This window comes from Phacochoerus africanus, chromosome 8 (genome assembly GCF_016906955.1).
Source record: "Phacochoerus africanus isolate WHEZ1 chromosome 8, ROS_Pafr_v1, whole genome shotgun sequence".
Taxonomy (NCBI): domain Eukaryota; kingdom Metazoa; phylum Chordata; class Mammalia; order Artiodactyla; family Suidae; genus Phacochoerus; species Phacochoerus africanus.
The window spans coordinates 116,622,457-116,641,334 of NC_062551.1; the positions used below are offsets into that span (position 1 = coordinate 116,622,457).

Sequence of the window (18,878 nt, forward strand, 5' to 3'; positions counted from 1 at the left end):
ATGCCATTTGATGCAAGATGGATGGACCTAAAATCTATTGTACTAAGAGAAGTTAGTCAGACAGTAAAAGACAAACATCATATGATATCACTTATATGTGGAATCTAAAAAAAAAAAAAGGATACAAATGAACTTATTTGCAGAACAGAAAAAGGCCACAGATTTTGAAAAAAATGGTTACCAAAGGGACAGGTGGGGGTGTGTGGGAGGGATGGCCCGGGGTTTGGGATTGGCATATGAGGTGTATGGAGTGATTGGCCAATAGGGACCTGCTGTACAGCACAGAGAACTCTATCCTGAGGTATATGGAATGATTGGCCAATGGGGACCCGCTGTATAGCACAGAGAACTCTACCCAATATTCTGTGATAATCTATGTGGGAAAAGATTCTGAAAGAGAAGGGATATGTGTATATGTATGACTGAATCACTTTGTTGTACATTAGAAATTACCGCAATCTTATTAGTCGACTATACTTCAAACTTTTTTAAAAAGGGAAAAAATTACGCTCTCCTAAAATTAAAAAAAAAAAAAACCTCCAAAGAAGGAAAGAGAAGATAAAGAAAGCAGTATCTTTATTGTATTACTTCTACCGTGATAACAGATACAATGGTTTTATTAACTTGTTAAACATTTAATAATAAGAGAACCAAATTAATATGCCTCTAGACTGGAAAAACATATACTGTGTTCCAAAACAGATTATACTACATTTGACCTTAGAAACAAATTAAAAAATGAGTTGTGTTTTGTGTGTGTACATTTGTGTGTGTGGGTGGGTGGGTGTGTGTGGGTGTGTGTGATGTGTATTGAGGAGATGAGTTGGGAAATGGTAAGACATGAACTTGAAAAGAAATAAACTATCAGATTACACAGAATCTTTAAGGCACAATAAGAAAATTAGTGAAGAATGTTAAGCGAGTTGTAGAAAGGTCACTCTGGGTTGTTTTTGGGTTTCGGTTTTTGTTTTGTTTTTTTACATGGCCGCATCTGTGGCATATGAAATTTCCCCAACCAGGGAGTGAATCAGAGCTGCAGCTACAGCAATACTGGATACTTTAACTCACTTGGCCAGGCCAGGAATCAAATCCATGCCTCCACCGTGACCTGAGCTGCTGCAGTAGGATTTTTAACACACTGCATCACAGAAGGAACTCCGTGCAATGAATTGCTTAGTTTGTGTTTTCTTAAAATTCATTCACTCATCCTTTGAAGTTTTTTTTTTTGTTTTTTGAATCATTGGTAAGAAAGAAATCTATGGTTTCAGTGAATTCAGTCCCTGAACTTAGATTATTAATATTGTACGAAAAGAACAGAAGGTGCAAGAGTAAAACAATTGGCATTTCTTGGAAAAGAGGGAAAGAGTACCTTGAAATTTTGAAACCTATATTTCTACACAAAAATCAACTCATCATACGACCAGTGCCTAAATCTATACCGTCCATAAGAAAAACATCTGGAGTGCACTCTTGCCTCTCAGGGAAGTCTTTCAAGCTCTGTTTTCTATCATGCCCCCAAACCTCTATAACTCAGAGAGCAATGTCACCAGAAGGGAAAGTACCTATTCACTGGCTGGGCTGCCAACTTCAGCTTCCACTATACACAACACCACAGAGAGTGTTTCTAACCAGATGCTCAAGGACTTCCCTTGGTACTATCCCCTTCCTGAAAGAATTATCAGTCCACCAGGTCACTGGTAAAATGCTGGAAAGTTGACCAGTTCCTAGGAGAACTGCTTACTTATTGCTATGACCTATGATCAGGCCAAAGATTGATGTAAGGTGAGCTCTGATGCTCACAGGTCTTAGGCCAGGCAGCCAGTGCCACATCTGAGTGAGGTGACTTATCTGTCTTCCCATCCTGTTGTCACAGGCAGTGTTCTCTGTGAGGCTGACTTTGAGGTGGCATTTGGTGTGAAGGATTCTGGAGCACACTTGAAATCAATCCCTGTTGGACAGGAGAGGGAACAAGATGGGAAAAGAAGAAGAGGAGAAGAAAGGAAGGAACAAGGGTTGGAAACATAGGCTGAGATGCAAAGCAGCCCCAACAGCAACCTCAGTCAACTTCATGGGGAGTCCTAGCAGCTTGGCCCCAAGTCAGACCAAGGTGGCAAAGCTACTCCTATGTTTACCAGTCATTGGATGTGAGATGCCCCAGGAAGGGGAATGACTTAAGCAAAGTGATTTAACAAGTTCCTGAAGTAGAATGCCGGCAGTTAGGTTCACTAAGTTGTATCTATATATACCTATATATAGATATACACATACAATGTATATATTAATATATATATATATATATATATGTTATGAGTCTCCTCAGTGATAAAACTACGATTGGCTCTATTTTGAGTTATAGCTAAAGTCTATTACTTGTTTACTATGTAGAATCACCTTGTTTTAAGTTCACAACGACACTCATGAAATCACTATTATTTTCCTCTTTTGCAAATGGGAAATTGGGACAGATAACATAAATGGCCAAAACACGTTGGAATCAGGATGCTAATCCACACAGAGAGCTCTGGAACTTTATCTTATTGACTTAGGACCTCAGTGACACCTATATATCTAGTATCCTTCAATGTGGGTGGAAGCCTATTAATGTCAAGCCTTCTGACTGTCACATTCTTGCCAATTTCCAGGAGGCTTTCCAGGCAATCGGATTGCTGGATTCAGTATCCCAGCCATCTATACTACAGATTAGGGAATGGAACCAAGACTTTGTGTTAAAGAGGAACCAACCTGCCAGTGATGCCATAGCTGGGTCTGAAACAGAATCTGCTAAGAACATTATGAACACTGGAGAACTGCTGCCTTTTGAATTGTGCAAACATGAATCATGTTGCTGCAGAGGACAGTACCAGGCCTAAATGGGTACAAAGTACTGTTGACTTAACACAAGAACTGGAGCGTGGTTCTTCTTAACAAAACACTGATTGCACTATCACTGAAAAAGTTAAAAAAAAAAAGGCTTGAGAATGACAAAGAGCAATATTTGTAAAAATATTTCTTGATTTAATCACATAGACACCACTTTTGAGAATCTGTTATATCCCAGGCAATTTTCTAGAATGTTTTATATCTACAGGCAGCCTTCATTTTATAGGATGCCATGTTTGGACCAAATAAAATGGGAACACGGCTCAGGTATGCACAAGTTTCAGCTAACCTGATGTTGCGCCAAGTGAAAGCCGCCTGTTTGTGTGTATATGTGATCAGGTACACGGCATGTGTATTTAAATAAGTCATCCTATCTATTTAGTGATACAGATACAATGATCCACATTCAAAGATAAGAAAACTAAGATCACAGATGTCATGGAACCTCTCACATGACTCACATTTAACAAGCATCAATATGCAAGACTGCTTGTTACTATAGCTTGTACACCTACAGCCTTTGAGGTAAGCCCTCCCACGCCCAGCTTCCAGGACTCTGGCACATAACATTTGCTGAATGAACAATTTATTGAACAAATGCATTAGCACATAACAAACAAATTTCTTTTAGGCCCCAGGTTGGGGAATTATATTATAAAACTTCAGATTTTTCAAGTTCAAAACTGGTTTGTTTTGTTTTTTGTCTTTTGCCATTTACAGGGCCGCTCCGGCGGCATATGGAAGTTCCCAGGCTAGGGGTCTAATCAGAGCTGTAGCCGCCAGCCTAGGCCACAGCCTCAGCAATGTGGGATCCGAGCCGCGTCTGCAACCTACAGCACAGCTCACAATAACGCCAGATCCTCAACCCACTGAGCAAGGCCAGGGATCGAACCCACAACCTCATGGTTCCTAGTCAGATTTGTTAACCACTGAGCCATGATGGGAACTCCTCAAAACTATGTTTTTAAAAAAATCGTTTTACATAAAGAGAAACTTGGGCTTCATTATAATATAATCACACAGATTCTCATCCATAAACAGTGAATATTGAGGAAGGAGAGTAAAACAAGGCCTAAAGGACGTTTTCTCTGAGATGTAGGGAAGTGGGTGAGGTGGTAGGAAAGGCAGGGACAAAGTAACTGAATAGGAAATGAAAGAAGATTGCCTTTTTCAGGACTGAGGCCTGCATCCCAACTTGAGCCATACTTTTCAAAGTTTTTCAAATTGTTAGTGCATAGTAAAGGGAATGGAAGCCCAGAAACATCACCATTTCATACCTGTCACAATAACATTTTCAACCAAGAATTACCAATGTATTTAAGTCCAATGGGTGAACATTTTTTAGAAAGAAAGAGAGTTGCATGTTCTTACAATATCACTCAACTGAGTACTTACTAATTATGATGCATGGTGGATAAATCTGTTGACCATAATACTCCAACTTACTACTGCTGGTAATGAGACAAACTTATACCATGGGTTTTGCAATATGTTTCTCTGACATGATATTATAGCTATTCCTAACAAAAGCGTTTAACCTGAATCTTATCATAAACAAAAGAAAGGCTAAATCCACACTGTGAGAAATTTTGCAAAGTAACTGGCCTAGACTTTTTAAAAAGTGTCTATGTAATGAAAGACAAATTTAACAAAAATGTGAAGGGCACTGTAAGGTAAAAGGGAACTCGAAAGTTATAACAGATAAATGCAATACATAGTGCTTGATTACATACAACTGAATCAGAGAAGTTTGCATGTGAACTGTATATCTGTGCTAGTTATCTAGTTATTGCTCTTAGCTTTAAATCCACTCTTTTAACTCTAATTGGTGATACTGGAGCCGGATCTTATATGTAAACAGTTTTCTTTGCGGCTGGAGTAAAGTGAAGTTTTATCAGCAGAATACCTAGAGGGGCTTACAAGCGGCAGCAGGAGGCTTCATGTGTTGTACTATTTTGATTCTGTTTCCTCCTTCCTCCTGCAGAACAGCTTTCAGCTGCTCTGGGAGGGACCAATTGTGCTAGCCCTCCAGCCAGATTCTCTACCCAGAAACTCCAGTCAAACTCCATTCAGCCTTCACCAAGGCTTGGCTTAAGGACTATCCACTGAACACAGCCACACCCTCTCTGATAAGGCCTCATTCTGCTTTGCAGGAGGGCAGCTTCTTCCACAACTGACCCTTTCTCAGGACTTACCCTCATCCCTAAAGGCTGTGGCTACTCCCTGCATCTGTTATTCCTACATTCTTTAGAGCAGCTTTCTCTCTAAGGGGCTAGATAGTAAATAATTTAGACTTTGGGGCCATAAGGTCTCTGTCACAACTATTCAATTCTGGAGAAAAGGAATTAAAAAATATATCAAAATGTCACTTTAAAGAGCTTGGAAGAAGCCTAGTGAAAGGGGATGACTGCATTTCAGATGTTGGGAAGAGCAGGTCATCTTTGGCCTGCTGCCTGGCTTTAGCAGCCAGAAACCAGAAGGTGGCAGCAGAAAGCTATTCTACTGGAAGAGACTCCTGTTACTAGGAGAAAGAAGCAAAGTATGGAACAATCTTTCAGTGCTGTGTATTTAGACCCACTGTTAAAGAGAAAAAGAGAGTGAACACTAAATGTATCTTAAATTCAGAATCACTGAAGAAGCACCAGCTTGCTTTCCAGTGACAGAAGGGGCATTACGAAAAATGCTGTAGAGCTAATTACATAAGGTCTGAGACCAGGAAGAGAGAGAAACAGACTTTAAGAATTAAAAGCATAAAGTAAAATTTGGGATTCATGCAAATAACCATAGGCTGGGATGAATTAGTGGACGTGGGTAGCTCCGGTTGTGCATGCTAGGGCATTTTTTGGTGGTTAAGACCCTAACAGAAAGTCTAGGTGGCAGCCCAATCTGGTTCTATCTAAAAATAAACACAAGGATGTTATTTTTATCTTTCATTTTTTTATGAGCTATATGTGTTTTTTATAGAAATATTTTAATTACAAAAAATAAAACTGAAACAAAAAAATCCCCAAAACCAGAGATAGACATTTTAACTTTTTAGTGTATTCCTTTTTAGATCTAGGTATTAAATATTATCTTTGATAGTGTTAGCCTAATATGATCTTTCTCAGCCACTAAAAAAAGAGAAGTACCATTAATTTTCTAAATTCTAAATTAATTTGCAATTTATCATTATATGCATAAACTCTATTATTGAAAAAATGTGTATTTAAATTTCTGACTATATGTTAGATATGTATTCATGCTTTCTATAAACATTTATTGACTATCTACTTTGTTCTAAGCACTGCTAGGCCTTGGGATGCAGCAGTGTACAAAACAGACAATAATCCTTGTCCTCCTGTAGCACATTTTCTGGCAGTTATTATGTAACTAATTATAAATACCCTTAAATATGCATTTTTGGAGTCTGTCATTTTGTTATCTGGTGGTTTTCTTTAAGTCATATGTTTAGAAATAATATTAATGAACTATAGATCATGGAATATATTTAAAATTCTTTACTTATTTTGATAAATTACTTTCCAGAAAGGTCCTACTAATTTACACTGAATTGGCTTCTTTAGCAGCTTTATAAGAGTCGCTATATCAGTATGTCTTCACCATTATCAAATATTAGTTTTCATATATGTTAAATTGGGATAACATATTCTTTTCCACAAAATTACTGTGGGATTAGATAATACATGTAAAGTAGTTCACCCAAGGCAACATTCACATTAATCATTCAAAAGCTATTTTTATTTTCAATGTGTTGTTTAAAATATACATTTTACTAGGAGACAGGCTTAAGAAATGTGAAAGTGTTACTAAAGACTGTCTTACCCTAAAAAGTGAAGGTGGCTCCATTCTATGAAGTGTTGTCTATCCCTAATACCTTTGAAAATAACTTATGTCAGGCTCCAAGTTAAATGTTTTATATATAATATTAAACTACACTCATTTACACTCATTTAAGAGATGATAAATCTGGCTCAATATTAAATAATATTCTCAATATTCTCAGAACAAGTAATGAGCAGAGCCAGGATCCAAATTAAGAAACATTTGGCTCCCAATATACTCTTTTAATGAAATCACATATCTCTTAGAAAATGGAAGGAAAAATTGAAACAAAATTCAGATGTTTAAATGGAAATACTAATGGGCCAATTTACTACCTCTTTTCTGGCAAACAAAGGTCTAATCCATAGAAGGGGTGGAAGTAATGTTTTCACGTAGTTTTTATAGCAAGTCAAATAAAGGTTTATTTTGTCCTCAAATATTTTTGCGCCATCGACATGCTTTATTTCTGGGAATTCCTATTGTGCCACAGACGAAACAAATCCGACTAGTATCCATGAGGATGCAGGTTCAATCCCTGGCCTCGCTCAGTGTGTCAAAGATACAGCATTTCCATGAGCTATGGTGTGGGTCACAGATGTGGCTTAGATCCCATGTTGCTGTGGCTGTGGTGTAGGCAGGCGGCTACAGCTCCAATTTGACACCTAGCCTGGAAACTTCCATATGCTGTGGATGCAGCCCTAAAAAGAAAAAAAAAGATGCTTTATTTCTGTCATATTTTTCAGTTTAATTTACTCCCTCGAGCTTGTGTCAGGAAAATGAACTTTTCTGATGCTTGACTAAGGAAATACTCAGCTGCCATTTGAAGGACCTAAATCTTAATATACCTTCACACTATATCTGACTCATCTGTGCCTTAACATGTTCCCCCAGCAAACATGTACCACTAATTGGATGCTCCCAATATTACAGTTTATGACTTCCTTTCACTCAAGGTTGGCAAAATATTCTGCCTCAATGTAGTAGGGAAGAATCTTAGGAAACTAAAATCCAATGGAATGAAAGTAAAAGAGCACAAGATCAAAGTCGTAAAAATGGATCACAGAGAGAGATAAAAAAGAGTGATTAACTAGCAATTTAAAGCACAAATGATGACTGAACTTCTGGGCTGCTTAAGCCAGAAGGAAACATGAAACCTTAGAAATTGCCCTAATGATAAGAGGAAGAATACAATTTTATCAAGAAAAGTTTTCTCTTAGTTCTGAAATCTTAAGTTAAACTAAGTGCAAAGGTTTTTTTGAATAATATGACTACATCACTCATTAACATGAAAAAGCAAGTAGAAATGGTCAATTTTGGTCATTACTTTTACCAACTTTTGCTAAAAACCAAAGATGTAATATCAATTCATAACATAAGGGTTTTGTATATGGGTCAAAACTGATATCCTCTAGATTCGACTAATATGCATAAATCCCCAAAAATCAAAATGAATGAAATATTAATTATTTTATAACTATTTTAAAATACCATCTAACCTGGAATTGTGATAGAGCTATACAGTGCACAAGTCAAACTTTGGCTTATTAAAGCTGTTTTGTTATGTTAATTGAAATGGACTTGCTCTAAGAAGGCTTGTAGTAGCAGAAATCATGCTCTCCAAAAAACATTCTTAGAAGGTTCTGACTTTGCTTTTACTCAAATAAAGGACCTATAAACTTTGATTCAGTGATAAATAAACAGTATCTGAAGAGAGAGCCAAGATTTTTCTCTAAAGAGGAGTTAGGAGTTGGTTGAAATATTTGAAAAATAACTCAATTAAAATCACAAACTTCTAAACCATAAAGTTATAGACCACATTATTGTGGCCTAAAAGATTCTAAGTACATAATACACTGTATTTTTCTAGCATTAAAAATAGCCCTTGGAATTCCTGTAATGGCACAGCAGAAACAAATCTGACTAGGAACCATGAGGTTGAGGGTTTGATCTCTGGCCTCACTCAGTGGGTTGAGGATCCGGCATTGCCGTGAGCTGTGGTATAGGTAGCAGATGTGGCTTGGATCTGCCATTGCTGTGGCTCTGGCATAGGTTGGCAGCTGTAGCTCCAGTTGGATCCTTAGCCTGGGAACCTCCATATGCCATGGATGCTGGCCCTGAAAAGACAAAAAAGACCAATAAAAAAAATTGCCCTTAAAGAGTTCCCATCATGGCTCAGCAGTTAACGAACCCAACTGGCATCTATGAGGACGTGGTTCAATCCCTGGCCCCACTCAGTGAGTAAGGATCAAGCATTTTTGTGAGCTGTGGCGTAGGTAGCAGATGTGGCTCAGATCCTTCACTGCTGTGGCTGTGGCGTAGGCCAGTGGCTACAGTTCCGACTCGACCCCTAGCCTGGGAGCCTCCATATGCCACAGGTACGGCCCTAAAAAGACAAAAAAAAAAAAAGCCCTTAAAAATGTTACTCAGTCTTAAAAAAAGAATGAAATAATGCCATTTGCAGCAACATGGATGGACTTAGAGATTATCACACTAAATAAAGTCAGACAAATACCATATTATAGCACTTATATGTGGAATCTAAAATATGACACAAATGGAAGTTCCCATTGTGGCATGGCAGAAATGAATCCGACTAGGAACCATGAGGTTGCGGGTTTGATCCCTGGCCTCACTCACTGGGTTAAGGATTCAGCATTGCCGTGAGCTGGCTTGGATCTGGCATTGCTGTGACTCTGGTGTAGGCCGGCATCAACAGATCTGATTAGACCCCTAGTCTGGGAACTTCCATATGCGTCGGGTGTGGCCCTAAAAAGACAAAAGACAAAAAAATAAAAATAAAATTTAAAAATAACATAAAATATGACACAATGAACTTATTTACAAAACAGAAAGAGACTCACAAACATAGAAAACAAACTTATGGTTACCAAGGGGAAAAGGGGGTGTGGAGGGATAAATTAGGAGTTTTGGATTAGCAGATAAAAACCACTAAATGTAAAATAGATAAACAGCAAGGTCCTATGCTATAGCACAGGGAAGTATATTCAATAACTTGTAATAAACCATTACAAAAATATCAAAGAATATGGAAATATATATACATAAAATGAAAACATTTTGCTGTACACCAGAAACTAACACAACATGTAAATTAACTATGCTTCAATTAACAGAAGAACAAAAATGACCCTTAAATTCCTAGACAATTTTTTTTAATAAAGGAATCACACAATGTCTGCAATCAGGCCACAATGTAATTAAAAGAGAAATAAATAACAGAAAGACATGGAGAAAATCTCCAAATACGTAGAGTCTAAACAACATATTTTTAAATAGTCCACAGTTAAAGAATCAATCTCAGGAGAAATTTTTTAATATTTTAAATGAAATGAAAAATGAGGACATAATTAAAATTTGAGATAGTGCTTAGAAGGAAATTTATAGCATTTAGTATATGTTAGAAAATAAGAAACATTTAACATCAAAAATCTAAATTTCCATCTTAGGAAACTAGGAAAAAGAAGAGTAAATTAAATACAAAGTAGCAGAAGAAAGGAATGAAAGAGGGGACATCATTAGAGATCAGATGGACACTTTAAAGATAATGAAGGAATACTGTAGAAAACTCCTTGCCAAAAAATTAAATAACTTTTATGAAATGGACCCATTCCTTCAAAGGTACAATCTGCCAAAACTAATACAAGAATAAACAGATGATCTAAACAGGTCTGCTAAAGAAATGGTATTAATTATTAATAATCTTCCAGCTAGAATGGCCATCATCAAAAAGTCTACAAACAATAAGTGCTAGAGATGGTGTGGAGAAAAAGGAACCCTAGTACACTGTTGGGATTGTACATTAGTACAACCCCTGTGGAAAGCAGTATGGAGAGTCCTCAAAAAGCTAAGCATAGAACTACCATTTGAGCCAGCAATCCCACTCCTGGGCATCTACCCAGAGAAAACCACGACTCACAAAGACACATGTACTCTGATGTTCATTGCAGCACTATTTACAATAGCCAAAACATGGAAACAACCTACATGTCCATAAACAGAGGAGTGGATCAAGAAGAGGTGGTACATATACACAATGGAATATTACTCAGCCATCAAAAGGAATGAAATACTGACATTTTTAGCAACATGGATGGACCTAGAAATTATCATGCTAAGTGAAGTCAGCCATACAATGAGATACCAACATCCAATGCTTTCACTGACATGTGGAATCTGAAAAAAGGACAGACTGAACTTCTTTGCAGAACAGATGCTGACTCACAGACATTGGAAAACTTATGGTCTCTGGAGGAGACAGTTTGGGGGTGGGGGATGTGCCTGGGCCGTGGGATGGAAATCCTATGAAATCAGATTGTTATGGTCATTATACAACTACAGGTGTGATAAATTCATTTGAGTAATAAAAAATGGAAAAATAATAATAATAATAATAATCTTCCAAAAGAAAAGGCATCAGGCCCAGATGGGTTTACCAGTGAGTTCTATCAAACACTGGAAAAACATTATGCTAATTCTCTACAATCTTCTCCAGAGGATAAATGCAGAGGGAATACTTCCTAACTTACTCTATGAAGCCAGCATCACTGTAATACCAAAAGCTGACAAAGACATTACAAGAAGAAAAAACTACAGACCAAAATCTCTCATGAAAGCAGATGTAAAAATCCTCAAAAAATATTCTCAAGTCAAATTCAACAATGTGTAAAAAGAATTATACACCATGACTATGTGGGATTTATCCTAGATATGCAAGGTTGGGACAACATTTGAAAATCAATTAATATAATCAAATATATCAATAGGCTCATAAGGAAAAAAATCACATGTTCATATCAATAGATACAGAAAAAGCATTTGACAACATCCAACATTTGTTCATGGTAAAAAAAACAAAAACTCTTAATAAGTTGAAATAAAGAGTAACTTTCTCTACTTGATAAAGAGTATCTACAAAAAGCTACAGCTAGCATTGTAGTCAGTAACGAAAAACACAAAAATTTTCCATTAAGATAAGGTACAAACAAGTGAAGATGTCCCACCTCAACAATCCTTTTCAATATTGTTCTAGAAGTCCTTGAAAATGCTTTGATAAGAAAAGTAAATAAAAGGTATATATTTACTTTAAAGATGAATGGAACAGGACCCAGAAAGAGATGAATGGAACAGGACCCAGATAACAGGACCTATATATATATAGGAAAGGAAGAAATAAAACTGTCTTTGTTTGCAAATGACAACTGTTTATGCAAAAATTTGAAAGCATTATCAAAAATACTCCTGGAACTAATAAGCAATTACAGTATGGCTGCAAGACACAAGGTTAATACACAAATGTCAATTGTTTTCCTATATGATAACAAAAAGCAAGTGGAACTGTAAATTAAACACAATTATCATTTAAACTAGTATCCCCCAAAATGAAATACTGAGATGTAAATCTAACAAAATATGTATAAAAGCTATATAAAAAGGACAAACTATGATGAATGAAAGTTTTCAAAAAGCAAATATAGAGACAGTACATGTTAATGCTAGGCAGACACAAAAATTTCAAGAAGTCAGTTCACTGAATCAAAAGATTCAATTTATTCTCTATCAATAACCCAGTAAGTTATTTTGTGGACATTGGGAAAATGATTCTGAAGGAGAGGCAAAAGGCCCAGAATAGTCAACACAACATTGAATATAAACAAAGATAGAGGGCTGACAGCACTCAACATCTAGACATGATATTAAGCTACGGTATTTAAGACAGTGTGGTACTGGCAAAACAGAAAGAGATGAATGGAACAGGACCCAGATAAATACAGTCAATTAATTTTTTTTTTTTTTTTTGGCTGTACCTATGGCATGCAGAAGCTCCTGGGCCAGGGATCAAACATGAACTACAGCAGCAATCCAAGCCACTGCAGTGACAATGCCAGATCCTTATCCCACTGTGATACAAGGGAACTACTACAGTTAACTGATCTTTGACAAAGGAACCAAGACAACATAATGGAACAAAGACAATCTTTTCAACAAATGGAGCTGGAACAACTAGACATCTACATGCAAAAAAAAAAAAAAGAAAAAAAAGAAAGTGAAGCTAGATACAGCTTTTTATCTTTCACAAAGATTAACTCAAAATGGATCATACACCTATGTGTAACATGCAAAACTATAAAACTCCTAGAAGATAATAACAAAGGAGAAAACCCAGATGGCTTGAATATGCCATGACTTTTTAGATACAACACCAAAGGCACAATCAATGGAAGAAATGATTGAGAAGCTGGACTTCATTAAAATTAAAACTTCTGCTCTATTAAGGACAATGTCAAGAGAGTGAGAGGACAAACCACAGACTGAGAAAGTATTTGCAAAAGACACATCTAATAAAGAGCTGTTATCCAAAAATACTATTTATAAAAACTAAAAATTCAACTTTAAGAAAACAAATCTGTAGTTCCTATTGTGGCTCAGGGGTAACAAACCCAATTAGTATCCATGAGGACATGGGTTTGATCCCTGGCCCTGCTAAGTGGGTTAAGGATCCTGTGTTGCTCTGAGATGTGTAGACTGCAGACACAGCTCAGATCTGGTGTTGCTGTGGCTGTGCCTGCCAGTGTAGGTCAGCAGTTGCAGCTCCGATTCCACCCCTAGCCTGGGAACTTGTACATGCTGAGGGTGGGGCCCTAAAAAGACAAAAAAGAAAAGAAATCTGATTTAAAAGTGTATCACAGACCTTAAAGGACATTTTACCAAAGAAGATATACAATGGCAAATAAGCATATGAAAAGATGCTGTGCGTCACCTGTCATCAGAGAAATGTAAATTAAAACAACAATGAGACAGCACTGCAAGTCTATTACAATGGCCAAAATTCAGATCCCTGACAGTACTAACTACTGGCAAGGATGTGGAGTATCAAGAACTCTCATGCACTGCTGGTGGGAATGCAAAGCAGGACAGCCACTCTGGAAGACAGCTTGGTAGTTTCTTACAAAACTAAACATATTCTTATTATATAATCCAGCCATCACATCCCTTGGTATTTATCCAAAGAAGTTGAAAACTTAAATCCACACAAAAACCTGCTCATGGATGTTTACAGTGGCTTTATTTATAACTGCCAATACATGGAAGCAACTAAGATACTTATCAGTAGGCAAACGAATAAACAAACCGTGGTTCCTTCAGATAGCAAAATATTATTCAGTGCTAAAAAGAAATGAGCTATCAGGTCCTGAAAATACATGAAAGAACCTTAAATGCATGTTAGTAAGTGAAAAAAAAGCCAATCTGAAAAGGCCATACAGTGTATTATTCCAACTATATGATTTTCAGGAAAAGTTAAAACTATGGTGTAAAAGATCAGTGGTTGCCACAGTTTGGGGGAGTGGAGAGAGGGAATGGGCAGAGGATAGAGGCTTTTTAGGGCAGTTAAAATACTCTGTATGATACCATAATGATGGACATATGCCATTATACATTTATTCAAAATCAAGGCATGTACACAACATAAAGAGTGAAACATAGTGTAAACTATAGACTTTGAGTGAATTAGTGTTGATGTGGGTTCATCAATTGTACCAAATGCAGCACCCTGGCAGGGGATGTTAATAATGGATGAGGCTCTATGCATGTGTGGAAGCAGGAGGATATGGGAGATATCTTCCAGCTCAGTTTTGTTGTGACCCTAATACTACTCAAAAAAACACAAAGTCTTAAAAATTATTTCTAATATGGTTATTATGAATTTTTGAACCCAACCGAAACTGAATCTTTGTCAGTCAGGTATATGCGTAGTTAGTACCTGGCTGACCAGTTTATTCCAAGACCAGCATCAGAAGACCTTGTCCCCAAAGTCTACACAACTATCTAAAAACTATGGTACTTTGGGTAAATAATTTTATCCCCAAATTAGCACATTAATAACAACCACACAGTATTACGAATACTAAATTAATTAATGCGTATAAAGAGTCCAGGATATAATAGGCTTGGAGAAAACTCTATTTCCTTCCTTCTTTTCTACCAAGTTTCCACTTAGTTATACATTAAGATTTTAATGTGGCTTGGATATTGCACTTTTCCATTAAGTTCAAGCAAAAAATCTCTCCAAATTCCTGCAGCTTGCGCAGAACGCTTCTAGTCAAGAGTTAGCTTTCAAAATTATTTGGTTACAGTATCACATTCTTCAGACAATACTGAATGATTTTCTGTTCACACTGTAATTGAACACCTATTATTTTATTGATTTATCTCCCATCACTATTGGTGGATTTTATCCTAGGACTTGGCTAATCATGTATTTTCTGAATAGATCAGTTATTGGGACTGAATGTATGGTAATATTGGGACAAATTACCTGGAAATAGCTGGAAAATTTCAGAAACTGCTAGACATTTTAAGTGTTCAAGTTTGCTTCTAGTTTAAGACTGCCTGAACCTTATTTGGCATTTCACAGATGCATCTGAAAGAACATAATTCAGAATGTCCACTTCTAAGGTTATAAAATATTATTTTTCAGATCTAGCTCAGAGGTGGTATGGCTGTAACTAATTTCTGGAAGAAATGTATTAAGGACTAATTTCAGGCTGGGATCAACAAATACACAAAATTTTCTGCATGAAAAACATGATGCCCAGACTCAGAAGATTATATAGATTTTCGTTAATTAGTCAATGAAAGATAGTGAGGTCTTTACAAAGGCAGAAACTACAAACAGGAATTACTACAAATCTGAATTATCTAGAAATTTATTTTTAATTCATTACCACTCTGATATAGATATACATGCATACATCATAGAAATGTAATGCCCTGTATATTCAGCTCAGAGATGAGCAGATTTGTTTAGCAATGTAGAATATTCCCTAAATGGAGTAATTTCTTTCTGTCACTTACTTCTAGTTATCTCTCAGCTACCACAGGGTAGATAAGGGACCTGATGAACAAGTTCTTCAATTTTCCTTGATAGAGCCAGGGGGACAATTTGCTTTAGATACAAATAAACGATTAATGCAACATCCTTCTTAACAAGTGAGCGCCTCAGGTTAGAGAAGCAATATGTCTGAAGAATTAAAGTAGGTGGTGACAGCTATGGGATGAATACATGAATGATACCAAGGGTTTCCTGTCAACTGAAAAAATTAAAACACTGTTAAGTGGCAAGTCAATGGGTGACACCTCCATTGATTGTCTCAATGAAAAAATATTAATTATCATAGAGAAACAGACATTAATGAAAAATTAAATTACAAATAACAGCTACAGTATTGTTACATATGCTAAACCATATATATAATCACATGCCTTATATTTCTAAAATAATTTTGAAATTAATATTTGCTATATATAATATTTCTCATACTAATTTTAGAGCAGATAAAATATGAAAATCTCATTGAATAACCCATGGGAAGGGACTTAAATACAATACTCCAATTCAGCTGGACAGCTGCACTTGGCGTGAGAAGAAAACCATGGTCCCTCAGTATAGGAACATTTACTGGCAGACAATCTATGTATCCTAAATTTAGGCAGCACAAGAGAAAGTAAAGGTCTCCACTGAAGATAGTGCTACTATAGGGCTTGGACACAGAATACAGATTCTGTATTTTACAGATAGTTACATGACCCAAAGTCTATAACAAGACATGTCAAAGATGGAAGAGTTGTGGTTTGATGTGAGATGGACAGAAGCAGCGTATTAAAATGGTCCCCCAGGTGTGGGAAAACGGAGGTGACTTTGCTACTCTCCATGCTAAGTGGCAGGGAGTGGGTACTTGTCATCTCTCTCACTTAGGAATATAATTTGTTTGTTTTTATTTTAAAAAATTTTATTGGAATATAGTTGACATAAAGTTGTATTAATTTCAGGCATGGAGCAAAGCAAATCACTAACTTGGGAAAGGATTTGAGGCCCAGGAGCAAGTGTTTCTGCAGCACTGTGCTTGGTACTCTAGAACCTAATAACTTGCAAACCTAAAGTAGGTACTCTCTTTTCTTACAGTGGTAAAGGTGCAAGGGCACTTCCCACCATCCCTCCTTCCTAACAGAGACAGGACTATTACACATTGGATATGTAGGATGAGACTGAACCAAGTACTATTCTCTTGTGGTGATACAGGGAGTTGAAGGCTGGTCATAGCAAAAAGCAGACAAAAGTGTTGCAAAGCTACACAGAGCCCCATTTCTCTTCCATTCAGGCTCAACCTCTGAAGAAAAGTGATTTCCTTCTGATTTATCAGGAGTGGCTTTTTTTTTTTTGGTCTTTTTTGCCTTTTCTTGGGCCGCTCCTGCGGCATATGGAAGTTCCCAGGCTAGGGGTCGAATCGGAGCTGTAGCCACTGGCCTACGCCAGAGCCACAGCAACGCAGGATCCAAGCCATGTCTGCGACCTACGCCACAGCTCACAGCAATGCTGATCCTTAACCCACTAAGCAAGGCCGGGGATCAAACCCGCAACCTCATGGTTCCTAGTTGGATTCATTAACTACTGCGCCATGACGGGAACTCCAGGAGTGACTTTTTTAAGAAAAGACAAACATAGCTTAAATTAAAATCTAATTAGCAGGAGTTCCCGTCGTGGCGCAGTGGTTAACAAATCCAACTAGGAACCATGAGGTTGTGGTTCCATCCCTGCCCTTGCTCAGTGGGTTAAGGATCCGGTGTTGCTGTGAGCTGTGGTGTAGGTTGCAGACGCGGCTCGGATCCTGCATTGTTATGGCTCTGGCGTAGGCCGGAGTCTATAGCTCCGATTTGACCCCTAGCCTGGGAACCTCCATATGCCGCAGGAGCAGCCCAAGAAATAGCAAAAAGACGAAAAAAAAAATCTAATTAGCAATATTATCAATAAAATTCAGGCTCATTACCACTTTTCCTGAGTAAGAACAGAGATACAAACCTTGAATTTTCTTCTCACTTCTGCTATTTTTTGTTCTATTCCCTCTGTTTTAAATCTGGTTAGGTGGAAAATAGCACCAATATTATAAGCTTCCTTGTATAGTTGTCTAAGAAAATCTTCATTTTTTGACCTCAGCTGCAACAAAGTTTGGATTTCAGACTCAAACTCTGATTTTTTCCTTATACTGTAAAACATAAAGCAAAAAGAGTATACTGAGGAAAGTGTATTTAATAATAGTAAAAAAGGAACAGAGTCATATTTATGTTGCCAAAAATACAAAATAGAATACTTAATTCAAACGAATAGAAAAAATTAGTATCTCCAAATTCCATTTATTTTTCTGCTTCTGATAGCTATTCTAATTGTCAGACTGTGCTCAATCTCAGGAGACTTAGTATATTAATAAGAAAGGCCTAGGGAGCCAAGATGCTCAAATGTCAGAGTATTTATTTCCTTCTATAGCAATTCATCCTTTCTAAGCCTATATAACATAACTACTAAGAATAATCAAATATGAGGAAAAAAATCAGTCCATGAAAAAAATAAACAAAACTCAACAAAAGAAAACAACTAAAACAAAACTGTCAAAAAGAAAGCCAAGGAGTTCCCATCGTGGCGCAGTGGTTAACGAATCTGACTAGGAACCATGAGGTTGCAGGTTCGGTCCCTGCCCTTGCTCAGTGGGTTAACGATCCGGCATTGCCGTGAGCTGTGGGGTAGGTTGCAGACGCGGCTCGGATCCCACATTGCTGTGGCTCTGGCGTAGGCCGGTGGCTACATCTCCGATTCAACCCCTAGCCTGGGAACCTCCATATGCCGCGGGAGCAGCCCAAGAAATAGCAAAAAGACCCAAAAAAAAAAAAAGCCAATAGCTAAGGGAGAAGAATTAATATAGGAAAAAAATGAGCATTAATGTCATTACAAGATCCTCAAAGACACAGAGAAATGCCAGGCTCTATGGAAAATTAGTTATTTCCTGTCCAGTGTGGGTCCCATCTTTGTACCAAATATATATTATTGAGGCATAACATATAAGAAGAAAACACAAAAATATATATAGCTATACTCACAAATGAGGTAACCGTGTCTGTACAATAGAAATGAAGTTGGAAAGCAAAGCAGGAGTTGAGGAAAAGCAGCAAGAAACTAGCTGAAGATATTCCATCAGATGGGTTACCAGGTCAGGGTTCACTGGATCATTGCAGGGGTTTGTGTGTTAACTGTTTGTGAAAGAACCAACTCACTGAAAGGGGCTATAGATCCCACCAAACCCAGGGCATGGAAAAGAAGAACCAAA

General features: G+C 37.2%; 1 protein-coding gene across 1 annotated transcript in view; it reads right to left on the bottom strand.

Moving 5' to 3' along the window:
* The window catches only part of CCDC178 (coiled-coil domain containing 178), a 425,098-nt gene that overhangs the window by 302,391 nt on the left and 103,829 nt on the right, over positions 1-18,878 (bottom strand). Inside the window, exon 12 of the mRNA XM_047791472.1 lies at positions 17,582-17,765. Within this exon, the coding sequence (XP_047647428.1) occupies positions 17,582-17,765 (184 nt within the window). The remainder of the gene's footprint in view (positions 1-17,581; positions 17,766-18,878) is intronic.